The 24,140-nt window shown below is 43.7% G+C and overlaps 2 protein-coding genes across 2 annotated transcripts in view; both read left to right on the top strand.

Annotated features, from left to right (window-relative positions):
* Positions 1–556: 556 nt before the first annotated feature.
* On the top strand, positions 557–3,941 carry med6 (mediator complex subunit 6). Its single transcript, XM_079174122.1, has 8 exons — positions 557–586; positions 1,339–1,498; positions 1,750–1,841; positions 2,094–2,176; positions 2,288–2,396; positions 2,596–2,711; positions 2,849–2,876; positions 3,209–3,941. The coding sequence occupies exons 1-8, from the start codon at positions 565–567 to the stop codon at positions 3,337–3,339; spliced, it is 741 nt and encodes a 246-aa protein (XP_079030248.1). The 5' UTR covers positions 557–564; the 3' UTR covers positions 3,340–3,941.
* A 1,089-nt stretch (positions 3,942–5,030) lies between these two features.
* pcnx1 (pecanex 1) overlaps positions 5,031–24,140 on the top strand; it is a gene marked incomplete at its 5' end in the record, with an annotated part of 31,120 nt that continues 12,010 nt past the window's right edge. The window contains 15 exons of the mRNA XM_079175041.1: positions 5,031–5,183; positions 6,614–6,828; positions 9,273–9,378; positions 10,538–10,574; positions 11,447–11,512; positions 11,620–13,341; positions 15,443–15,572; positions 17,117–17,310; positions 19,171–19,252; positions 19,826–19,883; positions 20,591–20,823; positions 21,550–21,703; positions 21,879–21,911; positions 22,906–23,077; positions 23,975–24,085. Of these exons, the coding sequence (XP_079031167.1) occupies positions 5,031–5,183; positions 6,614–6,828; positions 9,273–9,378; positions 10,538–10,574; positions 11,447–11,512; positions 11,620–13,341; positions 15,443–15,572; positions 17,117–17,310; positions 19,171–19,252; positions 19,826–19,883; positions 20,591–20,823; positions 21,550–21,703; positions 21,879–21,911; positions 22,906–23,077; positions 23,975–24,085 (3,466 nt within the window). The remainder of the gene's footprint in view (positions 5,184–6,613; positions 6,829–9,272; positions 9,379–10,537; positions 10,575–11,446; positions 11,513–11,619; positions 13,342–15,442; positions 15,573–17,116; positions 17,311–19,170; positions 19,253–19,825; positions 19,884–20,590; positions 20,824–21,549; positions 21,704–21,878; positions 21,912–22,905; positions 23,078–23,974; positions 24,086–24,140) is intronic.

Genomic DNA, 24,140 nt, shown 5'->3' with positions numbered 1-24,140 from the left:
TGTCTGGGTGTGTCTCTGGAATTTCAGCTCTCTGGAGCAAATGCTGCTGATCAGAAATAAAGACCACGAACCATGAAAGCTGTTACAATTCACTGATTGCATAATGCTCAAACTGATGCTTGTTGTTGCAATATCATGCGCCTTTAATTGGGATCTGTAGCCATGCAGTTGTTGTCGTGTAGGATGCACTCATGCACAAACCATTTCGTCTCTAATACAATTGAATTTAAGGATGTGTTTTGTTTTTATGAACGTGCAGATACAATATAGTTAAATTAGGCAACACAACTACAAATCATTTAGAATAATGATGATATGTTGTGTTTGTGTGTAGCCCATGAGGGTATAAAATGATAATATAATAAAAAATATATATTAAGGTAAAAATAACAACAGTAGTGTCTCTTTCTAAAACATGTTCTTGTTTATTAAAATTAACTAGAGACGCTTTATTGGTGCCCTTTTATTCCAATTTAACTAATTAAAACGTTTAGATGACGTCATCAAACTACGACCGGAAGCATAACAGAAGACGTCCTTTTTGTGAGACAGTTTGTTTACATCATGGCGGCGGTGGATTTCAGAGGTAGCTAAATCGGCGGTTTATCATTTGTCAGTTATCTTTGCTGTGGTGATATTTAATATAGCAGCAATATTCTCCTGAGATATGCTGCTGCGTAGATCTGCCGATGGCAGGTTCCAACTATACGTGTTAGTGCTAGAAGCTAACTTTAGCAACGATTAGCATCTCCTCCGCTTTTATTAGCATGTCGGCTAACTTAGCTAATGTTGACTGTCAACAATAACTGTCACTGCAGCTTGTGGGTTCAGCCGTTATTAGATAACAGGGGACATAAATCAACTGTATGTTATACAATATAATACTACATGGCATTCTATTCATTTGAATGTAATACTGGTATACAACTGAAATACTTCCAAACAACAGCAAAGGCAATGGGGACATTGGGAAACATATAAATGCAAAGCAAGGTTTGACTTGATTTTCACATAAGCAACATAAAGATAACACAAAATATTCACAAAATAAAACTAAAGCTTTTATATCCTGAAGACCTAAAGAAACGTTTTGGTGATTACGCTCTTCTGAGATGCTTACTCAGGTCTTACAGTCCTGATGGCAAATTCCTGATCAAAGCTGTAATTCACTATCCTCTTTAAAACAGAGCCGGACATTATAATCTGATGATGTGTATAACATTAGTGCCTGCTCCGTCCATGCCTTAAAAGTGCTCAGCAAAATCCTAATATCATGTTGAACCGCACATATAACCAATGTAAAAAGATTGACTTTTTTTTTTTTTGCTCAATTTGAAGACAACCTTCTTGGGATTTCCTGGGTGGACAGCGGCTGGGTCCCGATTCTGAACCCTGGAAATGTACTGGACTACTTCTCTGAGAGAAGTAACCCCTTCTATGACCGAACCTGTAATAACGAGGTCGTGAAGATGCAGCGGCTTACTCTGGAGCATCTGAAGTAAGTTTATATTACACAGTGCAATTTGGTGCTATACATGCATATGAATTAAAGGAATGAAGTGTCACATTGATCTAGAGTGTTGATACTGAATGCATTGTAAGATTCGTGCAAATAAACAACACCAACACAGATATTGCAGTTATTAATACTTCTGTTTTAACGGTCAGCGAAATATTCAGGACAGAGCTGCTAGTTGTAGTGATGAGTGTCAATAAAAAAAGCAAACATCGTTTCTGTCTTATTGTCAGTCAGATGGTGGGAGTGGAGTACATTCTTCTTCACGCTCAGGAGCCAATTCTTTACATAATCCGGAAACAACAGAGACAGACGGCAACACAAGGTGAGCAGTTTAGGGTCTGATTGCTACTGATGCTGTACAAAGTGCATGTATATCACTGTTTGATAATGATACATTTACTCATAAGCAGCCTGATGAATTGGAGTATCGAGGATGCAGCTGACCACACATGTCCTCCCTATTATATGAGCTAATACTCATGGTTGTCACACAAATAATACACACACAATTGTTTATTTTAGGCTCTTTTTTAGGATATTATTGCCACTTCCACTTTATGTTTTCATCCTCCAGTGATTCCTTTGGCTGACTACTACATCATAGCCGGAGTGGTGTATCAGGCCCCAGATCTGGGAACAGTAATCAGCTCCAGAGCGGTGAGACTTTATAGTTTGATCCTCTTATATACACTTGGAGCAGAGTATTATGAAGGTTGTTTATGGTAGATTTATATAACACTAAAATCCTGTCGCATGAATCTGTTTTAGCTGTCTGCTTCCCATGGAATCCAGGCTGCATTTGATGAGGCCATGTCATATTGTCGCTATCACCCATCCAAAGGATACTGGTGGCACTTCAAGGACCAGGAGGAGAGAGGTTCGTTTTTTTGCAGTTCATTTAAATGTACATTTGACACATTGTCGTGGTAGTGTTATTCAAAGTGGGAGAGGTCCTGTAACAAGATCACAGATATTAAAAACAGGTAGTGAAGACTACCAGAGCAGTAGTGAGTTCAAGTTTAATATGAGCAGAAGCTGATTAACGTCTTTTTTTTAAATTTCTTCTTTTTTTTTAGAAAAAAACAAACCCAAGTCGAAGAAGAAAGAGGAGCCGAGTTCCCTGTTTCAGAGGCACCGTGTTGACACGCTCCTTTTAGACCTCAGGTCAAAGTTTCCACCAACATTCTACCAGGTACATGTTACACTGACTCACAACACTTATTTATGTCAAACGTTCTCCATCTTTTCTTTACTAACATCCGGTCATACAATTCTTTTTCTTCATTATTGTGATTGCTTCTAATACTGTTTTTCTTTCTGCGATTTCAGCCCAAGCCTGGTGAGAAGCCAATTCCAGGTAAGACCCTAAAATAGTTTATTATATTCAGATCCTGAAGCTACTTAAAAAATAATATCAGTGCTTAACGTTGGAAGAGCTGTAAATGAGGTTATATTCTTTCTTTCAAATTCTGCCTATGGTTTTGCATTTTTATTTTGTGTGGCACTTATTATTATTATTATTATTAACCTTAAGTCAATGTGTAACTGTCAGTTTAACAATGTCTCAACATTCAGAAATTTCACACGTGACATCTAAATTTCAAAGTATATTCAGATTTTGATGATGGTGTGAAGATATATCCACAAACTCCACGACAGTTCCTCTGATCGCATGCTCTTGTATCACAGTTGAGGTGAAGAAAGAGCCCGAACCCCCCGCAGAAGCTGTTAAACAAGAGGAAAGGGAACCAGCCACAAAGTCCTCTGCCCCAGCTCCACCAAGCAAACCGCCTCCTGAGAAGAGAGCAAGGCTGCAGTGAGAAGAACACTTATGCTTCTCACACTCTTGGAAGATGGAGCAAGGAAACGTAGAGTCCTACAGCACTAACCGGAAAAAAACCCAGCGTGGGAGTATTTCTGTTCGCTTGTCAAATTTGAAGATCGTCTGCCCCTCTGCTCATTCGATCCGTTTACAGGAGGCTAAGAATGAACTGGCACAAAAAAATGCCAGTTGCTTGTCTCCGTGCCAGTACTACTTTTACATCGTAACCTAAGTCTCGTGCACGTGATACGTTTGGCATCGTGGACATTTCAGGCAGCTGTGCTACAAACTGATTAACTGCATGATGTCAGCAGACGTTTAGCAGTTTTCACCGAGGATGAGGTTTTTTTGATGATGAGCTGACATCAGCGTCGGTGTCGGTTTACTGTCGACATCAGCGTAATATTTGTGTTGTAATCATTTCAGAGGACAGTTTAGTTCCCAGTGTGCTTTACAGGGTGATGTGTCAGAATGCATCATCTCATCTGTAAAGCAAAACGCTTCTTGACTTCAGCGCCTCTTTAGTTACAAATACTTTCATCTGTTTTGTAAGGACTATTGTTTTGTGTATTTTTATATTAAAATATATCAGCTACTGTATCCTGTTTGGTTTTTGATTGTTGTCGAGTAATAAACTTGGGTCTCGCTTGGTCAGTGTTCTGAACAGAAGATCTATTTCTCTCTCTGTCTTTATCTATCTATATATATCTATATATATATATATACCCTATATACATTTCAGAGGCAAATATTGTACTTTTTACATCACTACATGTGTCTGATAGCTGGAGTTATTGGTTAATTTACAGATAAAGATTTCACATTAAAAGCGTATAAAACGCAATGCATTGTAAATAATGAATGCAGTGATTACCAACCTGTTAAACTGGTGACCCCTTAAAGAGAAGATCAGTGTCTTGTTGAGACCCGTGCCACTTTTTTTTAGATGTCTATGAGTTGTTAGCAGTTCCACAAATTATGCTCAGATGGTTTCTTTCAAGGTCCAAAGACGTATACAATTATCAGTATGTCACAAAAAGGTAAAGATTAGGGAACAAATAGAAACAAACGTGTGACTTTTAGGACCTTTCAGTATCAAACTACCAACCCGTGTTATGTTTATTTAGCTGTATTTGTAATTCCTGAGTGCTTCCATTTCGGATGGTTTTGGTTTATTCTCTAAAATAACAAAAAAATGGGAGAATGTGTCCAGCAGGTGTCGCCATTTGGTCATATTTAGTCCGAGCTCCTAATTGCCCGATGATGCATTTGATTTCATGCATTTGTCTTTTTAGTCACTCAGAATATAATAATATTGAACCAATGGGAAAAAAAGAGGGCAACAAAAAGATTTAAAAGCACAAAGCAAGGTGCATATTTTCTTTTGGCTGTTAAATAGCTGCCATGCGCACTACCCGTAGGCTGTTGCGACTACCGCTACTACGTATTACGGAGGCCACGAAGAAGAAGTTTCTCGCAGGGCGTGGTGGGATAGCAGTCTCCTCACAGTGGAGGACTGAGAACAGTGCCCCAGCTGGCTGGCTAGCAGCAGAAGAAGAAGATGGCTGCAGAGGGGATTCTCAGGCCAGTGTCTGAAAACAACAGAGCACCGTTTGTCATGTTCAGCGACGACTAGCCAGCGTGTCACCCCGGTTCCGCCCGCATATTCGTCGGAGGGGACAAGACAACATGGGGTCGCAGACTCTACAGATCCTGAGGCAGGGGGTCTGGGCTTCAGTCACAGGCGGATGGTACTACGACCCCGATCAAAACACATTCGTCAACGCTTTGCATCTCTACATCTGGCTGTTTCTGCTATGTTTCCCCTTCACACTTTACATGGTGAGCCGTGCTGCGTTTGTTTGTTTTAACCCCTTTATAATCCCTTTGTTTACGTTTTTTTTTTTGTCTTGACTGTTGACACCGTTAAGTTGCCGAAGCGAAGGTGTCCGTTGAGGTTAGCTGCCACGGGGGATACTAACGGTCGGTCTCTGTCTATTATCTGGAGCGGAGACAATGTAGCGTCTCACCGAACTTAACGAAACGTCACGGAATATTTTCCACGACACTCAAAAACGTTTCGTAAAAAAACAAAAAGGTTGACGTAATTACACGCAGATACAACCTTATTTTGCATGACACAAATGGCAAAAAAAAAAATCTGTAAATGGCTGCTCCCCCCACCCCCCTGAAGTGAACCGTCCACCACATAGATAGGACCAGACTGCGCTTTTTGTGTTAATTTCTGTGGTGCAGTTCAGAACCGTGAGGATATGATCAGTGGATTCCACTGTGTCAGGCTGTAATCAGGGAATTTAATTCCCCCCCCCCTTCCTCTCTTGTACCTCGTTGTTTTCCTCCTGTCGGTGGTGATTTGCGGTATCACCACTTTTTCAGAAGCTCCCAGCTGTGAACTGCAAAGAGCAGCAGCTGACCAGGATGTAACAGTAATCTGACAACTTTAATGTCCGAGAAGCGGACTCTATTGACTGGCTGCTGTTTGCTCACTTCATTTGTCACAAGGTGTCTTTGTTTTTGTTTTAAAGGCACTGCTTTGTGTTTACCTCTGCACAGCAGTAGCTCGCCCTCTAAACTGTTTAAGGACCTGACACCTCCACCTAAGTTACACTCCACTTGTGTCTGCTATTTATGGGCTGTTTGTCCAAATAGTTCAGACTCCAGAACAAGTTGTAATGGCAGTGCAAACATTATGTTTTTAAGGAAGTGGTTGTGTGCTACGCATGCTAACTTCTATATTGAGAAGCTGGTGTTTCAAAAAAAGGTTTGTGGTTTCCGTTCTATTCCTGGAGTGGAAATGCTGCCGGTCAGCTCTGTGGTTTATGTCGAGCCACAGATCCGAGTGGTGCTTCACAGATGCAAGCGGTGGGGATGTCTCAGGGACAGCAGAGATGCAGCTCAGGCTCCTTGTGGTGAACGCACAGGTGTCTCCTTCCTGGAGCAGCTTCACAACTCGAAAGAGACATTTAAACAATGATTGAATGCAGTAGTTTTTGCTTAACACGCTGGCGTCATAAATAATTGGCACAGGGGGTCGCGATAATGCATTCGATCATTCTCTCAGCTGTGTTTTTAAAGGAGCTAACTTGGATGCAGTAGTTGGTTACAGTTCCAAGGTTATGAATCCTGTCGGCGCTACTTGATCTGTCTGCTGAGAGGAATGATTTAAAAGTAATATACAGTCAGTGTCATCCTATCCTTTCTACATTATCACATACCTTACATTAACTTCTTACTTCTTTTTCTAATGCCAGGCACTGCAGCCAAGCATGGTGATCGTGGGGATCTACTGTGGTGTTATTGCTGCCATGTTCCTGCTGCTGAAGACGGTGAACTTCCGCCTCCACCATGCCCTGGATGAGGGGGAGGTGGTGGAGCACCAGGCCAAGGAGAGCCAGGGCAGCAGAGGTGGCACCGAGGGGGCGAACGATGTCGGCGTCACCCGTCGGCAGGACAGCAATGGCCCGGGGTAAGTTCACGTCTCACTCGGCCCAATGGGGGGGGGCGCTCCAGGAGTGTGACTAAGCTGCTCGGATGATGAGGCAGAAACAATTAAGGCTGTGTAGGAGTTTTGTGACTTAGCTGGAAGGTGTCATGCTTCCTGACCAATGATGGCGAAGAGTCACATGGAGTCATTTAAAGGCGATGTCGTCTGGAGCTGAGGTTGAGAGGTCCGGTGCTCCAGCGGTGAGAAGACACCGGTTACGACACGGAGGATAAATAAATCGCCTTAGAGGCTTCCAGACAGAGCGAATCGAGCTCAGCTGCTACTTTTCACCGTTATTTAGTAGAGTCAACTGCAGAAAGGGAGAAGTGTTAAAGACAACAGACAGCTCAATTTATTAGATGAGACACACCGTGCATGCTTAATCACCAGTGCATCCAGCGGGAAATTTACTTCCAAAGTATTCAGTTATTCCCTTGTTCCTTATTCCCTACTTAGATTTAAAGAAATGTGTGCTTTTTAGTGTGTTGTTGATTAAGCATACTTAATTAAAGGTGCCCTGTGGAGTTTTCTAAACAGTATTTCTGTTAACATTCGGTGTTACTCACCAACCACATTATAAGATATTCACTACATAGTACATACTCGATATGATTGTTGTTACAGAGCTGTCCACCGTGGTCTGTTATGAACGTTGACATCATTACCACATTGCATTGTGGGATGTTTATGTTAGCGTTGTGTTCCCAAAATGTAGTATTTCACTAGAAATAGTGAGCAGTTCAGGTACCGTTGGTTTCATACTAAGGTTTCGAACATACTAAAAAACATCTTGAAAACTGAAGAACATGTTGGATTGTTGAATTCCAGACGCAGCCATTGTTTGTGTCTTTGAGGCCTAACAAGCACGGGGACGAGAATGCAGTTCCTCCTCGATAAAACACTTTCAAAGCCAACTTTTTGTTTTTAAAATGTTTAAAACCTGCATGTTTAACATTCAGGTTTACTCATTTCTGCCGTGCCTCTTGCTGCGTTATGGCCACGTGCAGACCAGCGATATACCGTAGTGTGAAACAGTTGGCAGCAACGTGCATCACGTCACCCACATTTATATCTGGGCCCACTCACCGAGCATCCCTCCATTTAAGTTCATTTCAGTTGTAAGCATGCTCTTTTACCCAGGATGCAGCTGGCTTTTTCATTTGTTCTCACTTTTTTTATGCTCTGCTGCGATGCTATGGCTCATGCGTTGTTAGAGTGGTATTCATGTGTCGTATGTATAGACACATGAATACCGGCTCATGAAATGTCGTGATAGAACTTTTCATACCTCTTATGCCACCGCTTCTTTTGGAGAGTATCTAGTACGACTAGATTTAGGAGCATCTTTCTGCTTAAATCTCTAAAACCACTGAATATCCTCAAAGCACAAACATTTCCATCAGTCAGCCACATGTTTTTAAAGTGTGCTGACAGTGAAATATGTGCTAAATGATGCTCTGATTGGGGACATTAATGAGCTCATACGTATGAGGGTTATGTTTAGCATGGTTGAACAATAACATTAACAACTACTAATTAATTACACAAGCAATACATTGATGATGTCGTCAGTTACAGCAAGTACTGCACAAAATAACGTATTACCTCATCTCTGAATGCCAGGTGTTGGTCTTTTTTATTTTTTATTAGTGTTAATGAAGCGGTTTTAGCTCTCATTCAGAAGGAAGAAAAGCCAGCGAGGTCCCGGCGTTTTACTGCCCATGACTCGGAGAAGTGACTCATGTTCACATTCCAGAGGGAGTGCTTAGCGGGACGCTGAGAGAAGGGAAAGGCAGCAAGAAGAGCGAGAGCTCCCGACCACAGGGGCAGTCGCAGCTTTGCCCACACATCTGGAGTCACATTCCGGGTTGTTTGAGTTTACAGTAGAGCAGACGAGCCGAGCTGAAGTTGATTAAGGTGTTTTTTTGCACCGCCGCCGCCCACCCATGTTCCCCTCACCGGTCCCCTTCTCTCGTCTCCGCTCATCCGCTCTGTGCGTTGTAGTTCATTACTTGGAGTGTTTGTGTTGTGGTTTGACCCGTTACGAAATGTTTTTGGCAAATAGAAATGATTTATAGACAATCTCTCGCTAGTTGCTTGTTTCGACATACCGAATGGTTAAACAAGCACGTCCGGGCTAAAAATAGAACCGGGACAAAAATCTACATGGATGCTTTCGTCTGTTTTTGCTCCTTCAGTTGATTTTCAAAAACCCCACATAACAGATGTAAAATACAGGCCTGTTTAATAAAGTTACACGATAAGTTCAGCTCTAAATTGAGTCAGGTGTGAGCCAACTGTACATCATCCGAACAAGATGAATTGCACTCTTCAGTCTGTGCCGTCCATTCAGATTTAAAGGAGGGGTCCGCTGTGCCTGTACTGGTAATACCAATGTATACGTGTGTGTGTGTGTGTGTGTACAGGGACCCTGGTGGGGGTATTGAGATGTCAGACTTCATCAGGCAAGAGACTCCACCAGTGGACTGCAGCTCCAGGAACTCCTATATTGGATTGGAGTCTAACCAGCAGGTAAGCAGAGCACTGCGATTTGTAAAATGGTGAAAAGCATTGGTGACTAAATGGACAGTCAATACTCTTTAAACATAATCAACAAATTAATACATATTTTAAATAACTACTATACAGTACGCTATATTTACTGTCCGCCATTTTATTTGAGTGTATGCACTTCACTGCCCTCAAAAAAACTCCCTCAGTGAAATGAAGAAGTATCCTTGGCATGTAACAATCCTGCAATGCTTTGAATTGTGGGGTTGTTGATACAAATTGCAGTTGTACGGCACTACAGCACGCTGTTGTAGAGGGAGTAATGACTGTGAACAAGGGAGACGGACTGTCTTTTAGAATACGATGTCGGCCCCAATTAAGCAAAACAAACATATACTTTGTGATTGAAACATGCAGAATTTAGAGTCCTAAAGCAGTAATTTAGTTTCAGGCGTATATACTTGTGTCTACGTGTCAAACTGAATTCGTGCGAAGCCAAAAGGAGCAGTTTATTCACAAAATAGTTGAATCACTGCTTGTGTTACAAGTGATAAGTAATCAGTAAACTACTGCTCCAGGGAACAAACTTTAATCTTCCCACAAACAAGCGTCATCTGAGTCCTTTCAAACCTCCTCCCGTTGCACTGTGTTTACTGTAACCCATCCAAGATGCACAAAACGGGCTAAGCCAAGGAGTACAAGTTTAAGATTGACTTTTGTTATTGCTGGACAAGAGGAAGTAGCTGTCTGTGTGTGTGTGTGTGTGTGTGTGTAGAGGGACCTTTTCATTAGGTATGATCCTCGCATAGCTTGCTATCAGCTGACATCTTCATAAATATTCAAAGTTATTTTGCCGTTTTGTTCTGTGAGATATATTTAACCTCTTGAGTCCTCCCGGATGCTGTGCTTCGACGTCTTTGTACCGCGTGTCCTTGAGTCGCTAATCAGCCCGCGTGTCCTGCTCAGCTGCTGTGTACCGACTGCGGAGGTCGACGCCAAAACGTTTCTTTGTGATGACAGTGAAGAAGCGCCGGCTGTTTGCATTACACAAGCTGCGGCTTCCTTGTGGATGTTGTGTTCTCGAATGATCACACGTCTCTGATGGACATTTAACTCCAGAAATTAGCTTTTTAATATCCTGACAAAAGGCTTGACTTATCTTTTTTTACGCACATTTCAGATTGCATCCACCCATGGAAGAGAAACGGGAGGTAAAGGTAACTATGATTACCTTTTCATGTCTACTAAAATCATTGTCCGTTCTGTCTGTGTAAGAACTGACTTGTTACAAACATATTACTTTGGTTGTACAGTCTTCTTTGTGACCCTGTGATGCGTTTTCTTTTCTGCGGGATCACCACATCCCTGACCACGATCACCTCAGCTGCCCGGGAGAAGTGGTCTGACTCAGCGTTACTGTGACAGTCACACCGAGATGAGGCAGCTTCAGACAGGAACTGTAATACACCGTAATAACCAGCATGGGAGTCATTCTCCAGGAACTCCTTATTGGAAAGCTGAGGAGAAGACAATAAATATACTTGTAGCTTTGCTATTGGGTCCAATGTACTGTGTTTGAGTGCGGCGGCTGTGCGTCGTCTGAATAATTCAGCGAGTCTGTTCGATGGCATTCTAATTAGCCGGCAGTTTGCGATGACAGGAAGTGATTGTGAAGTGGGGACAAGGGCTCTGCTGGGGTTTCGCTTTTTAATCGTCTTCCCTTCAAGGATTCCGTCCGCTCAGACTGTCCGTCGCAAACTCCCAGGAGGCATCGCCGGAGAAAGACTCGCAGGATTTAAGGAGCAGTGATTGCAAAGAACAGTTGCATCTTTGTTCAAAAGTTATCTTGCAGATTCATCAGGGCATTCAGGGAATCTATTCAGACGAGGTCATGATATTTGGTAGTTCCAGGTATACAACTTGTAGCACCTCCCAGAAGTAGTGATTGTGAGAATAAGGCAGGGCTGTCTATTTCTTTATCCTCCTTTTGACGCCAGTTCTGTGTGGGTTTCCAGGGTTAGTGGTTGTGAATGTATAAATAATTGATTCAACTTGTCATCTCTTAATTGCTTTCTTCCCATCTTCGCAGGAGATGTGGGAAAGACTTCAGATGACATCAGTTTGACTCTTGTCGAGAGCTGCAGCCACGATCATGGTAAACATGCATGGCGTCCGCATACAAACAAAAACCTTTCTCGCGTGACTGGCTGTGGCATTTTGACATCGTCCTCAAATGTTTCTGTTCTTTCTGTCCGTTTTTAGATCTGCTGTCAGACACAAAGATGTACTGCCTTGTTCCCAATGACTCCTTCGCCTCCTTGCAGCCGTCAACCTCCTTGTGTCCTTCGGAGCTGTCCAGGGAGCCTGCTGATCTCTGTAATTCTGCTGCTTATCACTTCAGCCTGTCACACTCCTCCTGTGACACCGAGGTGACCACTCATGCATCCATGCAATCTCAGAGCTATAGGAAGGAGCTCCGTTCTCGGGGCCTGCCTCGGACCTCTAGCTCGGCGGGTTCTGCTTTCCCAGACCCGTGTCTGCCAGACTTCACTCTGTACCCTCCGCCCAGGAGAGGTGGCCTTGACCCCGTGTGTGAGCTGGAGGCCGCCAGGCCACACAGGCCAGGGGTGTGTGGCAGAGACGGGGCGGAGCGGCTGTACCAGCAGGACCAAGCTGTGCCCTCCACCTCGGGAGTCGAGTGTTATAGGCACAAAGAACCGCGCAGAGTAGCCCGCTCAGCCTCCAGGGAGGCCGGGGAGGGTAGCTCAGGACTCTACCAGGTGGAGGTGAGTGGTGGCGGGAAAGGTTCTGTTGGAGGAGGAAAGTCCCAGGGAGGGGAGCGCAGCGCTGATAGCCTGAGGAGTTTGAGTACTCGCAGTAGTGGCTCCACTGAGAGCTACTGTAGTGGCACAGACAGGGACACCAACAGCACTATCAGCAGTTTTCACAGTGAACAGACCAGCTCGACACATGTGGAGAGTCTGCTCTCACTTTCAGGGGATGAGCGCGTGCGGGACAGAGGAGATGCCGCATCTGCACCCGCAGACGGTAGGACTTCAAGCCTCGGCAGCAGTGGCTCTCGAGGTCTCAGCAACCTCCCCTCGAGGGAGGCCAATAAAAACCCTCATGCCAACGAGCTGACCGCTAAACAACCTGCTGACGCGCCGTCGTCTGCGACCCAGGAGGTGGCGGAACCTGGCAGGTGCCAGGAAGAGCCCGGCATCAGGACCAATGCTGACGGCTCGACAGGTCTAGCCGCCCCCGAGCAGGAGCAGGTGAAAGACGACGGTCAGCCAGAGTCAGCCACCATTGTTCAGAGGACTTCCTCCCTGTCAACAGGGCGCAGTGGACGCCGGCGGACTGGCAAGAAAAGGGCCAGCAGCTTCGATGCCAGCCGTCACCGGGACTATATGTCCTTGCGTGGTATGGCCAAGCCTTGTAGTGCCGTGTTTACTGGGGGTGGAGAGGAGGACTCCAGCGACCAGAGTGAACTCAGTTGTGCCTCCAGTCTCCACTCCACCCACCACCTAAGCACAGACAGCTCGTCCAGCGCCACTTCCCGCTCCTGCCACTCACCAGAAGGCTGCTACAGGGCCCTGAAAGCCAAGCACACTGCAGCCAATGCAGCCGCGTCCTCCTCCTCCAAAGGAAAACTCGAGGCAGGGGTGCGAACCGAAGGGAAGCGGCGCAACTCCCGCCGTACCCCCAGCACGGGCAGTGCCAAAACGCATGCCAGAGTGTTGAGCTTGGACAGTGGTACGGCCGCCTGCCTTAATGATCCCAGCCGCCTCGGCGCTCCGGCTGGGCCCCGGCCCCTTACCACCTCCAAGTCGGACCTGGAAGCCAAAGAAGGGGAAGTCCTGGATGCGGCGTCCCTGCTGGGTCGGGCCTCCCAGCTGGAGTCAGTGACCCGCTCCAGAAACAGTCTGCCCAATCAGGCAGCTTTCACTGAGCCTCAGGATGCCACTGCTGCTTCCCTGCGGGGTACGTACCACACACAGCGCTCTGACATACTGTACACATTGCATTCTTTCTGCTTTAGTAGTAGCGTTTGATGACAAGTCCACATTACAGGTCTTCTCTGAAATGGTATCACAAGAAATGTTTAACCCAAATCCACATTTAACGGGCCCGATTACTACACTTGTTTTGACATGCACTCTATTTTGTGAACTATCAGCAGAACTGTATCGTACTGAAAATGGGCTCCAGACAGAATATAGTCACTATTAGCCTACGTTTGATATTTGTGCTTGCTTTGCAGATTCAGATTGTTAAAGTGGTAACTGGATGATGTGTATTGAACATACTTTAAACCATTTATGCTGCTCACTTTACTGCAAAGCTGCTTTCTGACCTATTACCAGGAGCATACGCAGAGAACTGCCTGAGAAATTGAGTGTTTTGGGTGTAGTCCCCCAGACATAGGCTTCCTTTATTATTGCCTGTGTGTGTGTGTGTGTCTGCCTCTCTCATTCAATGTAACCATGGTGAGTTTCCATGGAGTGACAATTCTGACCCAAGTGTAGTCTTCCTTGTGTCGATCACTATTAGCGTGACGGCACAGTGTGCGCTTTGTGCCGAGGTTAGACAAACGGCAGCTCTCTTATTAGTGTCATACACACCGAGTCACACGGAGACACTTCTTCCCCCACATTCTTCGTTTCTTGGGTCTTGTTCTTTGGCTCCTGTGTATTGTGGACATTTTACACGATGTTGGTTGTTTCTCACCTCCTGAGATGTACAGTATGAGAGGCAGGATATGCCCGGGCGTGCCAGCTGTTGGTCGGAAAGATTTCATAATTAGTGGTTCTTGCTGTCTGGATGTGTGGATACCTGACTCTAATAGTGGAAACCAGCATTGGTTGTTTTAGTTAAATCTTTCTTTGAGTCCTCAGTAGTGGTGATTGGTGGGAACTTTTCTTTGCTTACTTGGTGTTATTATGCTTAAGTTCATTTATTGCCGCGAGCCTAACAGTCTTTTCAGTGGATAAGTAAAGCATTTTAAAGAAAAGTTAAATTTGTACAACTATGACACCGGTAGACGTGACGCTCCTTCTAGTTAACACACACTGTGAGACCCCGGCTGCAGTGACGCTGTGAAGATGGTCGACAATGCAGAAGACCAGAAAACACTGACCAATCTGGGCTTTTTTTTTGGGGGGGGGGGGGCGGTATGAGAAAGATCATTTCTTGTTTTGTACATTGAAGCATTTTAAAACATTTAGTTTTCTTTGTTTGTGCTACTGTTAGCATGTGTTTTAGCATGTCACAGATGGACCTTTTTAAATTGCTAAATTTAAATGAAATTAGAACTTCTTCTGCCTTCGCTCCCATCCCACTAGCTCTCGTCCAGTTTGCCCAACGGTAATGTCATTAAAACAAGACGATGTAACGCTTGATGAAGACCTTCCACTGTGGCTGCAAGTCAGCATGATGGGCCAGTGCTAAAACAGAAGCACGAGGAGAGAAGAGTTATTAAGTCAGCAGACTGACTCAGCAGTTACTGAGCAATACCTCTTTAAAGTTTACTAACATTAGGCACCGTGAGCTACTGGTCGTACCACAGCATGTACAGCGTTAGCAGCAACACCCACTGTGTGCAATGAATTGAGGCTTTGAGGTTTTGAATTCAACGTTTGATTCGTAAGAGGAACAATGTGTTATTTCATCTTCCAAAAGTTACATTGTCTTCCTGTGAAGCAACTGACTCAAGAGGATCTTTGGGAAATGAAGTGTTTCATTATCTTTTATTCACCACTTGTGGCCACGGTGGATCCGGTCCAGCAAAGGTTATGAGGCCGGCTTTGAGTGCTGCCAGTACAGTACGTCCCGTTCCAGTGTTGTAGTGGATGTCTTGTTTTTAAATGGTTGCTCTCATTTCGGAGGACAACTCTTCCATCAGTCATCCAAAGTTCAAGCAGCAGGTTTTGTAATTGTTGTTTTTAGTTGTTTTTTTTAAAAATGTACCTGAAATCCAGCATAAACTATGGAAGTATCACCTCATACTAGTGTCCACATTAAGCTCTCAAAAGAGGAAACGCATCCAAAGCTGATTGGCCACTGATGTCTCTCACCATGACAGCCCCGGGGAGCGAGGAGACGGTCATATTTCGCCGTGAACGTAGCACATTTCGTCGGCAGGCTGTGCGGCGGCGACACAACGCAGGGAGTAACCCCACCCCACCCGCCTCTCTCATTGGATCTCCTCTCAGGTACGCCGTGCACGCAGCAGCGACTGGTTTCGGTCGCTGTGTTGCCTGGTATGAGCATGCTACCAGGTGGCCGCCCTCTCCTGTCCCCACATCAACACCAATGTGCGTCTGCTTGCAGTGCATGACATCAAGCAAGATGTTATCTGTCATGGGATGGGTGTCTCCACTCTGCATGCGATGTCTTCTCGTCCTCTTTTTCCTCAAGACTCTTGTCATCCTGTTATAATATGCTCTATAATCTTTTTAAGTTCCACATTTTTGAGCATGGATAAAAAAAAAAAATGAAGTTCTTTTTTAAACTCAAAGGCACAATGCCTCAAGGCCTGACTAATCTACTTGACTGACACGCCGTCTCTCTCGGTCGATAACGGCATCACGTTGCTTTGCCCTTTTGAGAGACCTCTCTAAGGAGAGAGATGAAGTCGATGTCAATCATTTTAAAACTCAAGGGTTTCAGTCTGTCTCCACTAACTGTTTTTCTTCCTTTTTAACTGTAAGAGGCCTTAGCTGCTCACAGATTTTCACAGCCCTACTTTTAACACCTTCTAAACCAGTTTTGCATACGTTTAGGAACAATTTTTTTCTAAATGTAACTTTTTGTTATGTGCATCTGCCTCACTGCACCGTGTTTCAAATTAGCAAAGAATAAAACCCCTCGGAGATATATCTCAAATAACCGACCGCATTACCGTATTTAAAGTGGCGGCTTTAGCGCTGTTAACATTACAAACGAGGAACACGTAAAAGCTGGATGTTTATGTTCCACACTAGAAGTCTTTCAGTTCTGTTGTACCACTGCCAACAGCTATTCACCTCGAGCCAAGACTCAGTATATTCCTGCATCTATCTCGCAAGGTCACATTTCGAAATGCTGAGCCGAGAAAAATGTTAAGCAAGAAAAACAAGTGTGCAGCCGGCCAGCGGTCAATAAACTTCCAAATGTAAAACCGTTCCCTCTTCCACTGATCCCTCCGCCTTCCTCTGTCCCTTCACTCCAAAACACTGTTTTGACTTTCTTAATGTTGCACCGGACATCTTAGGCTTTGTCAAATAGTTAAATAAAATATTATTCATTTGAATAATCCTACAACTAAGTCATCAACAAGTGGTATAGTTAATCAGCATTACTGAGGATTATCTACAGCTTTAGAGCTTTTAGAAGTCTTATGAAAGGCTTTTGAAAACACAAAATATACACGCTTTTATCACAAAAGACGTCCATAGCTGGTGCCGTGATGGAGGTCCACCTGCAGTGTGCATGTAAATGTGGAACATGAAAAAGAGAAACAAGCTTGTGTTGTGATCACTAACTGATAAAAGCAACATGTTGACTATTGGATACAAATGACATGATACAAATCAGGTGTAAAAGATTATATATTTGTGGTCAAACATTCTTAAGACGCCAAACTCGACACCTGTTTTCGGCCATTTTTGCCCTTGACTTGGGGACCTCCACTATGACAAGCAGCATCTGCATCACATCACCTGAAATCCCGCCATCACTTCTCATTTCCTCCCCTTCTCCCTTCTCCTCCCAACAGTCTTCAGGAGGCTCTCAGCCAGGCCTCCCAGCCTTCTGCTTCCCAGGTGAAAAGTCAGCCATCCAGAACCCCGTCCCAGGTGACCGTGCTGAGCGCAAGCGCCTCCCTGCTGGCCAGGAATGGAAGCACACACCTGGAGGGTTCTCAGGACAAGGCCTCAACTGTTGGCGCTACCAGCTTGCAGGATGACTTGGGTAGGGAGCGCACGAGGACAGCCCAGATGTTAAGATAAAGGAATTTCTGATGGAAGGGAGTTGGATTGGTGGTTTGTGGGAAGGTAGATCCGTATGACGGATTTTTCGGGGGGGGGGGGGGGTTCTGCTGTATTGTCCTGGTTTAATTGAAAGTGGCGGCGAGCACGGCTCCAAATATTCGACAATATCGGGTCCATAGAAGTGGCAAGGACCGAAGAAACAAAGGTCTTTTCTGTTTATTGTGGGCAAAAAAAACAAATAGGTTTCACGTCGACGATGCCTTCTTGCTGAAATGTGTTTTGCCCTCAATAAACAAAAGAAAGACCCGTTATTTGTGAGTGACGGTGGTTTGTTTCCTCTTTTATTGTTCTGGTTTTCGGTGCTTTGGTTAGAAAAGTTGTCTTTGATGGTTTGGGATTGCTTGAAGAAAGCTGGTCACGGATCTGACTGTTGCACTCAGTCACAGCAGAGCTCCATTATCCTCGGTCGTTGGATTGACGCAATCGGTCAAAGCCGGTCGCAATTATCCGCGCTCCATTTATCGCTGTCTGTGATATTGTCTGTCGCCAATACTTGACCTCACTTGGATGTTACCCACATGGCTGACAACAGTGTGTTACAGACTGCTGTCGCTGCCGATACATTTAACATGTTTCACTGATATCCATACCAGGTCAATGATTGTTTAAAAAGGAACGATAGAGGTTTTGTAAGAGCTGTTTTCCGTCCTTCCTCTGAACCAGTGGTAAATCAATTACTGCTCCTACTCATCATTTGACCCGGAGCAGATGGCTATTATGAGAAACTTGGTAGTCTGAGTGTCTGTGCTTGTGATCTCGGAGCCATAATAATAATTCTTGTCTAATTTCATACGAGGTCACTACTTTAACAATATCTAAATATATATTACAAACCTGATGTCAGACGTGTGTGTACACAACACGTGTGTTCAGTAACATAAAGAAAATATGTAGACACTGATTATTTAATGAGGAAAAAATGCACAAATTTAACTTGCGTCATATCCTCATCAGATTTACTTGAATAAATATATTTTTATCCTGAAGCACATTTCAAAGCTTCAATCGATTCATCATAGTTCATTTTCAGTTGCACGGTCATCATTCAAAATAAAGAATACGCTTAATTTGTACTTGTTCTTGTCATATGTGTTGATTCACACTGAACACATTTCATACATTTAGTTCATGCTTACTGTGCGACATGTTTCCTCCTGACTTATTCATGTGTCAGCCTCATTCCAGCATATCTCTCCTCTCATTATCATTCAGCATTATTAACAAGCAAACTATTCAAAACAGGAACGGCACACAGAGTTGGGATTTGCAATTGAGTTTTCATTAATGGCAACCTTTCTATACTCCTCCTGCACCGGTGGGTATAATGCAGTATTTTAGGAATCTATTTAAGGTATTTCTTGCAATACCCACAACAGATTGGAAATAACATTGTAAGAGAAGCTCTATTCAACCCGGCAAAGGCTGTTAAAGTGTGTTTGTAGACCTGGTTCTATGACGTTCGGTAGTCGTTGAGCTATATAGCTGCTACATCTATATCCTGCTTTCATGCCTCATCACAGGATAAAGTACATAAAGCTCCACTGAAGCAACAGAAGAACATCGGGAACAACCTGACTGCTGTGAAGGAAATGAGAGACTTGCTTATAGCCTCTTTGGGAGGAAACACAGTCACTCAATGATCCCATCAGCTCAGATGAACGCAGTGAAATGACCAAAGTTATCTAATTCGGGGACAAGGGACCGTGTAGTGCAATGAAATTATCCCCACAGACAAAGTCACTCTTTGCTTCTCTCTCTTGTGGTTGTTTCTTTTTTCCAGGAAAGCTCACGCCCTCCCTGTATGAGGACATGTCCCGGGTCAATTTTGAACCTGCAACCAGACGAGCCTCCAATAACATATGGTGAGTGTCAAATTAATAATTCATCCAATCGGTTTAGTGGGGATTTCAAATGATGACCTTGTTTTTCTTCTCACAGTTTAGCTGTCTCCACAAAATTGAAAAAATCTGACTTCTATATTGACTGGGAACAGATAATTGAATCGCTGATGCGTGACCTTTTGTGTGGCGATAGTGACCGAGCATTCTTGGACTTCTGCCTTTTGAATCTGAGAAATGTCTGTTTTTTAAATTATACAAAGTGCAAGATGAGTCATTTGTGGATTTGGAGACCAAATTTGATCTCAAAATTCTTCTTTCGTCATATTCTGTCCAGTAGTCTACCTGATCTTTGTCTGGAGTTTGGTGTTGCGTATTTTGCCATTCTTTGTGCAGTCGCTTCTCCGCTGGCCTCCATTGGTGTCAACATGGCTCTAGCTTTTTAAAAACAACATAACCGTACAGTACAAAAGCCAAGCAAGTAGCCCATTGGCTATTTAGTTTGAGGTCACCAGGAAATGAATCGTGATTTAATACAGTAAGTGCAGCAGATGCTTTTCTCTCATCACCGTGCTCGTTTTGTCTAATGCCCTGCAGGGACACCGACTCCCACCTCTCCAGTTCTACCTCAGTTCGCTTCTACCCTCATGACCTGGTGAGTACCCAACCAGTGAGTGTGTGAGCGTGAGTGTGTTTGAGCATGAGTGTGTGAGCGTGAGCGTGTGAGCGTGAGTGTGAGAGAAAGACAGGGAGAGAGCTAGACGACTGACAAACTGAAACACACAACATACAGAGACAAAAACAAACTCCTTCTGCATGTCTGTTTTGCATATTTCTGCATATTATTTTCAGCATTCATGATTGTCAGTCGGAACAGTTTTCTTGCTGTGCTGGCTGTTACTCCCCTCTCCCTTTTTCTTGTTACCTCAGACCACAGACATAATCTCATTACACCAATTTTAAAATGGCTACCAGTTGGCTCCTGAACAAGATTTTGAAAATGTTTTATTGGATTTCAAAACCCCTTTGCAGTCTGGCACCTACCTACTTCTTTGATGTGCTTGTTCTGTATGAGCAAGAAAGGTGTCTTGATCATCTGTTGCTGGCTTTTTAACCATTTCTGCAACAAGAATCCAGATGGCTGGTAGTGGGTGTGGTGGTGGTGTAACAGCCAAAATCCAACACGCTCAGTGGTACTTAGAGAAAACATTTGACTTTAATACTTTTTGTATTTGGCACCTCTTAACTGTATTAACTATCTTTTTGATACATCTGTTTACTGTTCTTATTTAAAATCACATTTGCTAAATACTTTGAGTTGTATCAATGCAGCATGAATAGGTTTTACTGACCGTGAGACAGATCTCCCTCCCTCAGATCCGTCTGAACCGTCTGCTGACGATGGACCCGGAGCTGCTGGAGCAGCAGGACGGAGATCTGAGCCCGGAGCTCCAGGACGCACCGCTGGGACAAGAGGACCCCGCAGCAACAGCTGCCGCCGGCAAAGCCAGGCAGTACTACCGCCTGTGGCTTCTGCCCTTCCTGTGGGTCGGCCTGCACTTTGACCGGCTCACCCTGCTGGCACTATTTGACAGGTAAGAAAAGTCCCGACAGCCATCGAATCTAACCTGAGACTCTATAATAACCAACAAAAATCTTTCTTTCTCTCAGACATAATCAGCAAGTAATCAAACCTGACTCTTCTCTGCTGGAACCCCAATTTCTTAATTAGAATAATAACACAGGTGTATCTACAGATTAATACTCTGTCCATCACAGCGTTAACCGTGTATTTTAATCAGGTCAGTCCCACTGAAAGTAAGGACAGTCCAAGATGGCTGCGGCACAGATTCCTACTGATAAAAAGCAAGAGAAGCAGACGAATGAGACAGCAGCGTACCCCCGAGAGCAATCGATTCCTAACGGACTCACAAATATGTTCATGTTCTTTAAATGTGACATTTAATAATATATATTAATAATCTGCATTCAAATAAATGTCACAAGTTAGCTTGTAAATCGTGTTAGAAGGTGTGACTCTGGTTGCTTTTATGTATAAATAGTCTAAAGATGTCACAATACAACCAAAATGTTTTCCTCTTGATTCGTCTGCTGTGGAATACCACAAGGTTCCACCCTGGGCCCTATTTGTATATATTATTGATTTGTGTGTGTCTATATATTTATGTATATTGTATTTTTGTATTTCTCTTGATGTTTTTTAAACCTGGTTTGGATATTACACATTAGGACAATTGAGTCTTCTATCCAAGAACTGTTGAATGAACTCTTCGGCTGACTTTCTCTCCGTTGCGTTCCAGGAACCGTGAGGTTTTAGAGAACGTGCTGGCCGTGCTGCTGGCTGTTCTGGTGGCCTTCCTGGGTTCAGTGCTGCTGGTCCACGGCTTCTTCACTGACATCTGGGTCTTTCAGTTCTGCCTCGTCATTGCAAGTTGCCAGTATTCCTTACTGAAGGTGAATCCTCGAGTTAACAGCACGTTGTGGTTGGACTTGACCTGAAAAAGTGAAACAAAGAACCATTGTTACAATTGATGCTCCAACATTATTTGATGCTTAACTTACTCTGAACTATTTGTAATAAAGTAGTAATACTAATAGAAGTCACCTCTTTCTCTTTCTTTATTGACAGAGTGTTCAACCAGACTCCTCTTCCCCTCGACATGTAAGTAATTATAACTCTTAAATCATCCATGTTTCCACATTTTGAGCTTAAAGGTGATGCTTATATTCTGAGTGATGTTCACTGAAGTCCTGGATCGCCCACACAGTGAACAACCAAAGGTCAGAAGTTGAATGTAAATAAAAAAATAAATAGCTCTTAGACAACAGAAAATGAAATGGCCTTTACACTTTAATGGTGGTAGATAAAAAGATACTCCATTTCCTTTCATCTATCATATGACCTGTGGTTGTTATTCAGTATTTTTTCTGTTTCTGTTTCTTGTAAACGATGTTGTTTTTCCCCTGCGAGTCTGTGCGTTTCCTCCCTCCCTCGCGTCAGTAGCCTGCTCTGAAACGGCGTCTTTTATTAATGCAGCTCCTGCTCGGCTGCAGGCACAAGCTTTAAATAGCTGGCCAGAGTTTAGACCACACTCTCTCACTCTTTGTCTGTACCTCCCTCTCTTCCCCCTTCCTTCACCTTTTTCTTTTCACCTCATCTCACCTCGTGGACTTCTTCCCTTCCGTTTTTTTTCGCGACATCGTCGACACATTTTGAACAGACACGGCCTATTTAATCTGACTGTTGGTGCGTTGACTCCCTTCGGTGAAAAAGCAGGACAACTCGTAGCCTCTCGGGTTGAAACTTGCTCACTGCAGACGTACATTCTCCCTCTCTTGTGAAACATAACACTTGATGCTATTTCTGTTTATACCTGTGTCACTGTCCCCATGGCTCATATGACACAGATACTAACTGAATTCTTTCTCGTTGGAATGATTATTTACTTCAGTTTTGAAATGAGCTTTATTTGTTCTACGCTTTTATCTACAATTTTATCACAATGGCTCAAGTTTTCAATATTGTTTTAGGGCATTGCTTCCTATTTAAAATGTACAAGGCTGCCTGCTCTGAATACTGAGCTGTGCTGGTCTGTAATGGAAAAGCCCGGCTTCTATAATGAACCATTTGTATCATCATACTCTTGTCCCTGCAGGGCCATAATCGTATCATAGCGTACAGCCGGCCTGTCTACTTCTGCCTGTGCTGTGGCCTCATTTGGTTGCTCCACTACGGCAGTCTGAGGACCACTTCATCCCGCTTCACCCTGTACGGAGTTGCACTGACCAACTCCCTGGTCCTCGCGTCTGCCAGGGACCTTGTCATTGGTAAGTACACACCCCTGTGGCATTAATCAACAGTAATATTACTAATAACCTTCAAATAACACAAATGTTTACGACTATACAAATATGTTAAAAGTGAGTTGGGGCCGCTGGCAGAGTTGAAGGTTTGGGTTCATATGCGCACACATGTATGCTAAGACTGTGACGTGCCTTAAAAGTAATGAGTAAAAACTTCAAATCAATTCTAAAATAAGACACACAGGCAATGCAAAAAGGGAGGCGAACAGAGAGTTACAACAATTCATTCTGGAAAAGCACGACTAATTTCATAGATGATATAAAATGATTTTAAAATATGTAAATGACACAAAGTAGCTGTAGTACTTTATCAACACGACAATCAATCATCGTTATCATAATAAAAATGACTCGTACATTTCTGGTATTTGGCCGTATCGTAGTTTAATCATGGCTGGAGATTTGTTGTTCCATATTTTCTGGCTATCAGTAAAAAGTAGGAAATATCTTTAAAAACACACAGAAATAAAATCATACAAGAGAGAATCCACTGCTGCACTTTCATTGTTTCCCCAACACAGGAGACAAATTGAGCTGTACCGAGATAATGTGCGCGCCCACCAAAACATTCTGTGAAAGTGCAATTTGTGTATGAGCCACAATCTCTCTTCTGAAAGCAATGTTTATTTGTTTCGAGAGTAATAAAGCCACCTTTCATCAAACAACAATCAACATTAATTGCTGCGGTTGCCTTTGGAGAAATGCCAATGTGCACCAATATGAACAAGTGATATCTGTAGCTCACAGTCAGAGATGCAGAACAATAAACGTCATTGTCATCTGCGTTATTAAGGAAAACTGCAATGTTAAGATGGAAAACGTGTAAACTAATCAGTGTTTTAATTCTGTGTCTCCCTGCAGTCTTCACTCTGTGTTTTCCCATCATCTTCTTCGTGGGGCTGCTGCCACAAGTCAACACGTTCGTCATGTATATCTTTGAGCAGCTGGACATCCACGTGTTCGGGGGCAATGGTGAGCGACTTGTAGATGCACAACTTCATTGCGGGGGTGACTTTGACCGCTGCAG

The sequence above is a fragment of the Pholis gunnellus genome (genome assembly GCF_910591455.1).
Source record: "Pholis gunnellus genome assembly, chromosome: 15".
Classification (NCBI taxonomy): domain Eukaryota; kingdom Metazoa; phylum Chordata; class Actinopteri; order Perciformes; family Pholidae; genus Pholis; species Pholis gunnellus.
This window is presented reverse-complemented; position numbering and strand designations above follow the sequence as displayed.

Coding starts and splice junctions, on each gene's coding strand:
- med6 (XM_079174122.1), top strand. CDS start 565: ATGGCGGCGGTGGATTTCAGAG. Junction 1,842..2,093: donor GAGACAGACGGCAACACAAG/GTGAGCAGTTTA, acceptor TTCATCCTCCAG/TGATTCCTTTGGCTGACTAC. Junction 2,877..3,208: donor TGGTGAGAAGCCAATTCCAG/GTAAGACCCTAA, acceptor CTTGTATCACAG/TTGAGGTGAAGAAAGAGCCC.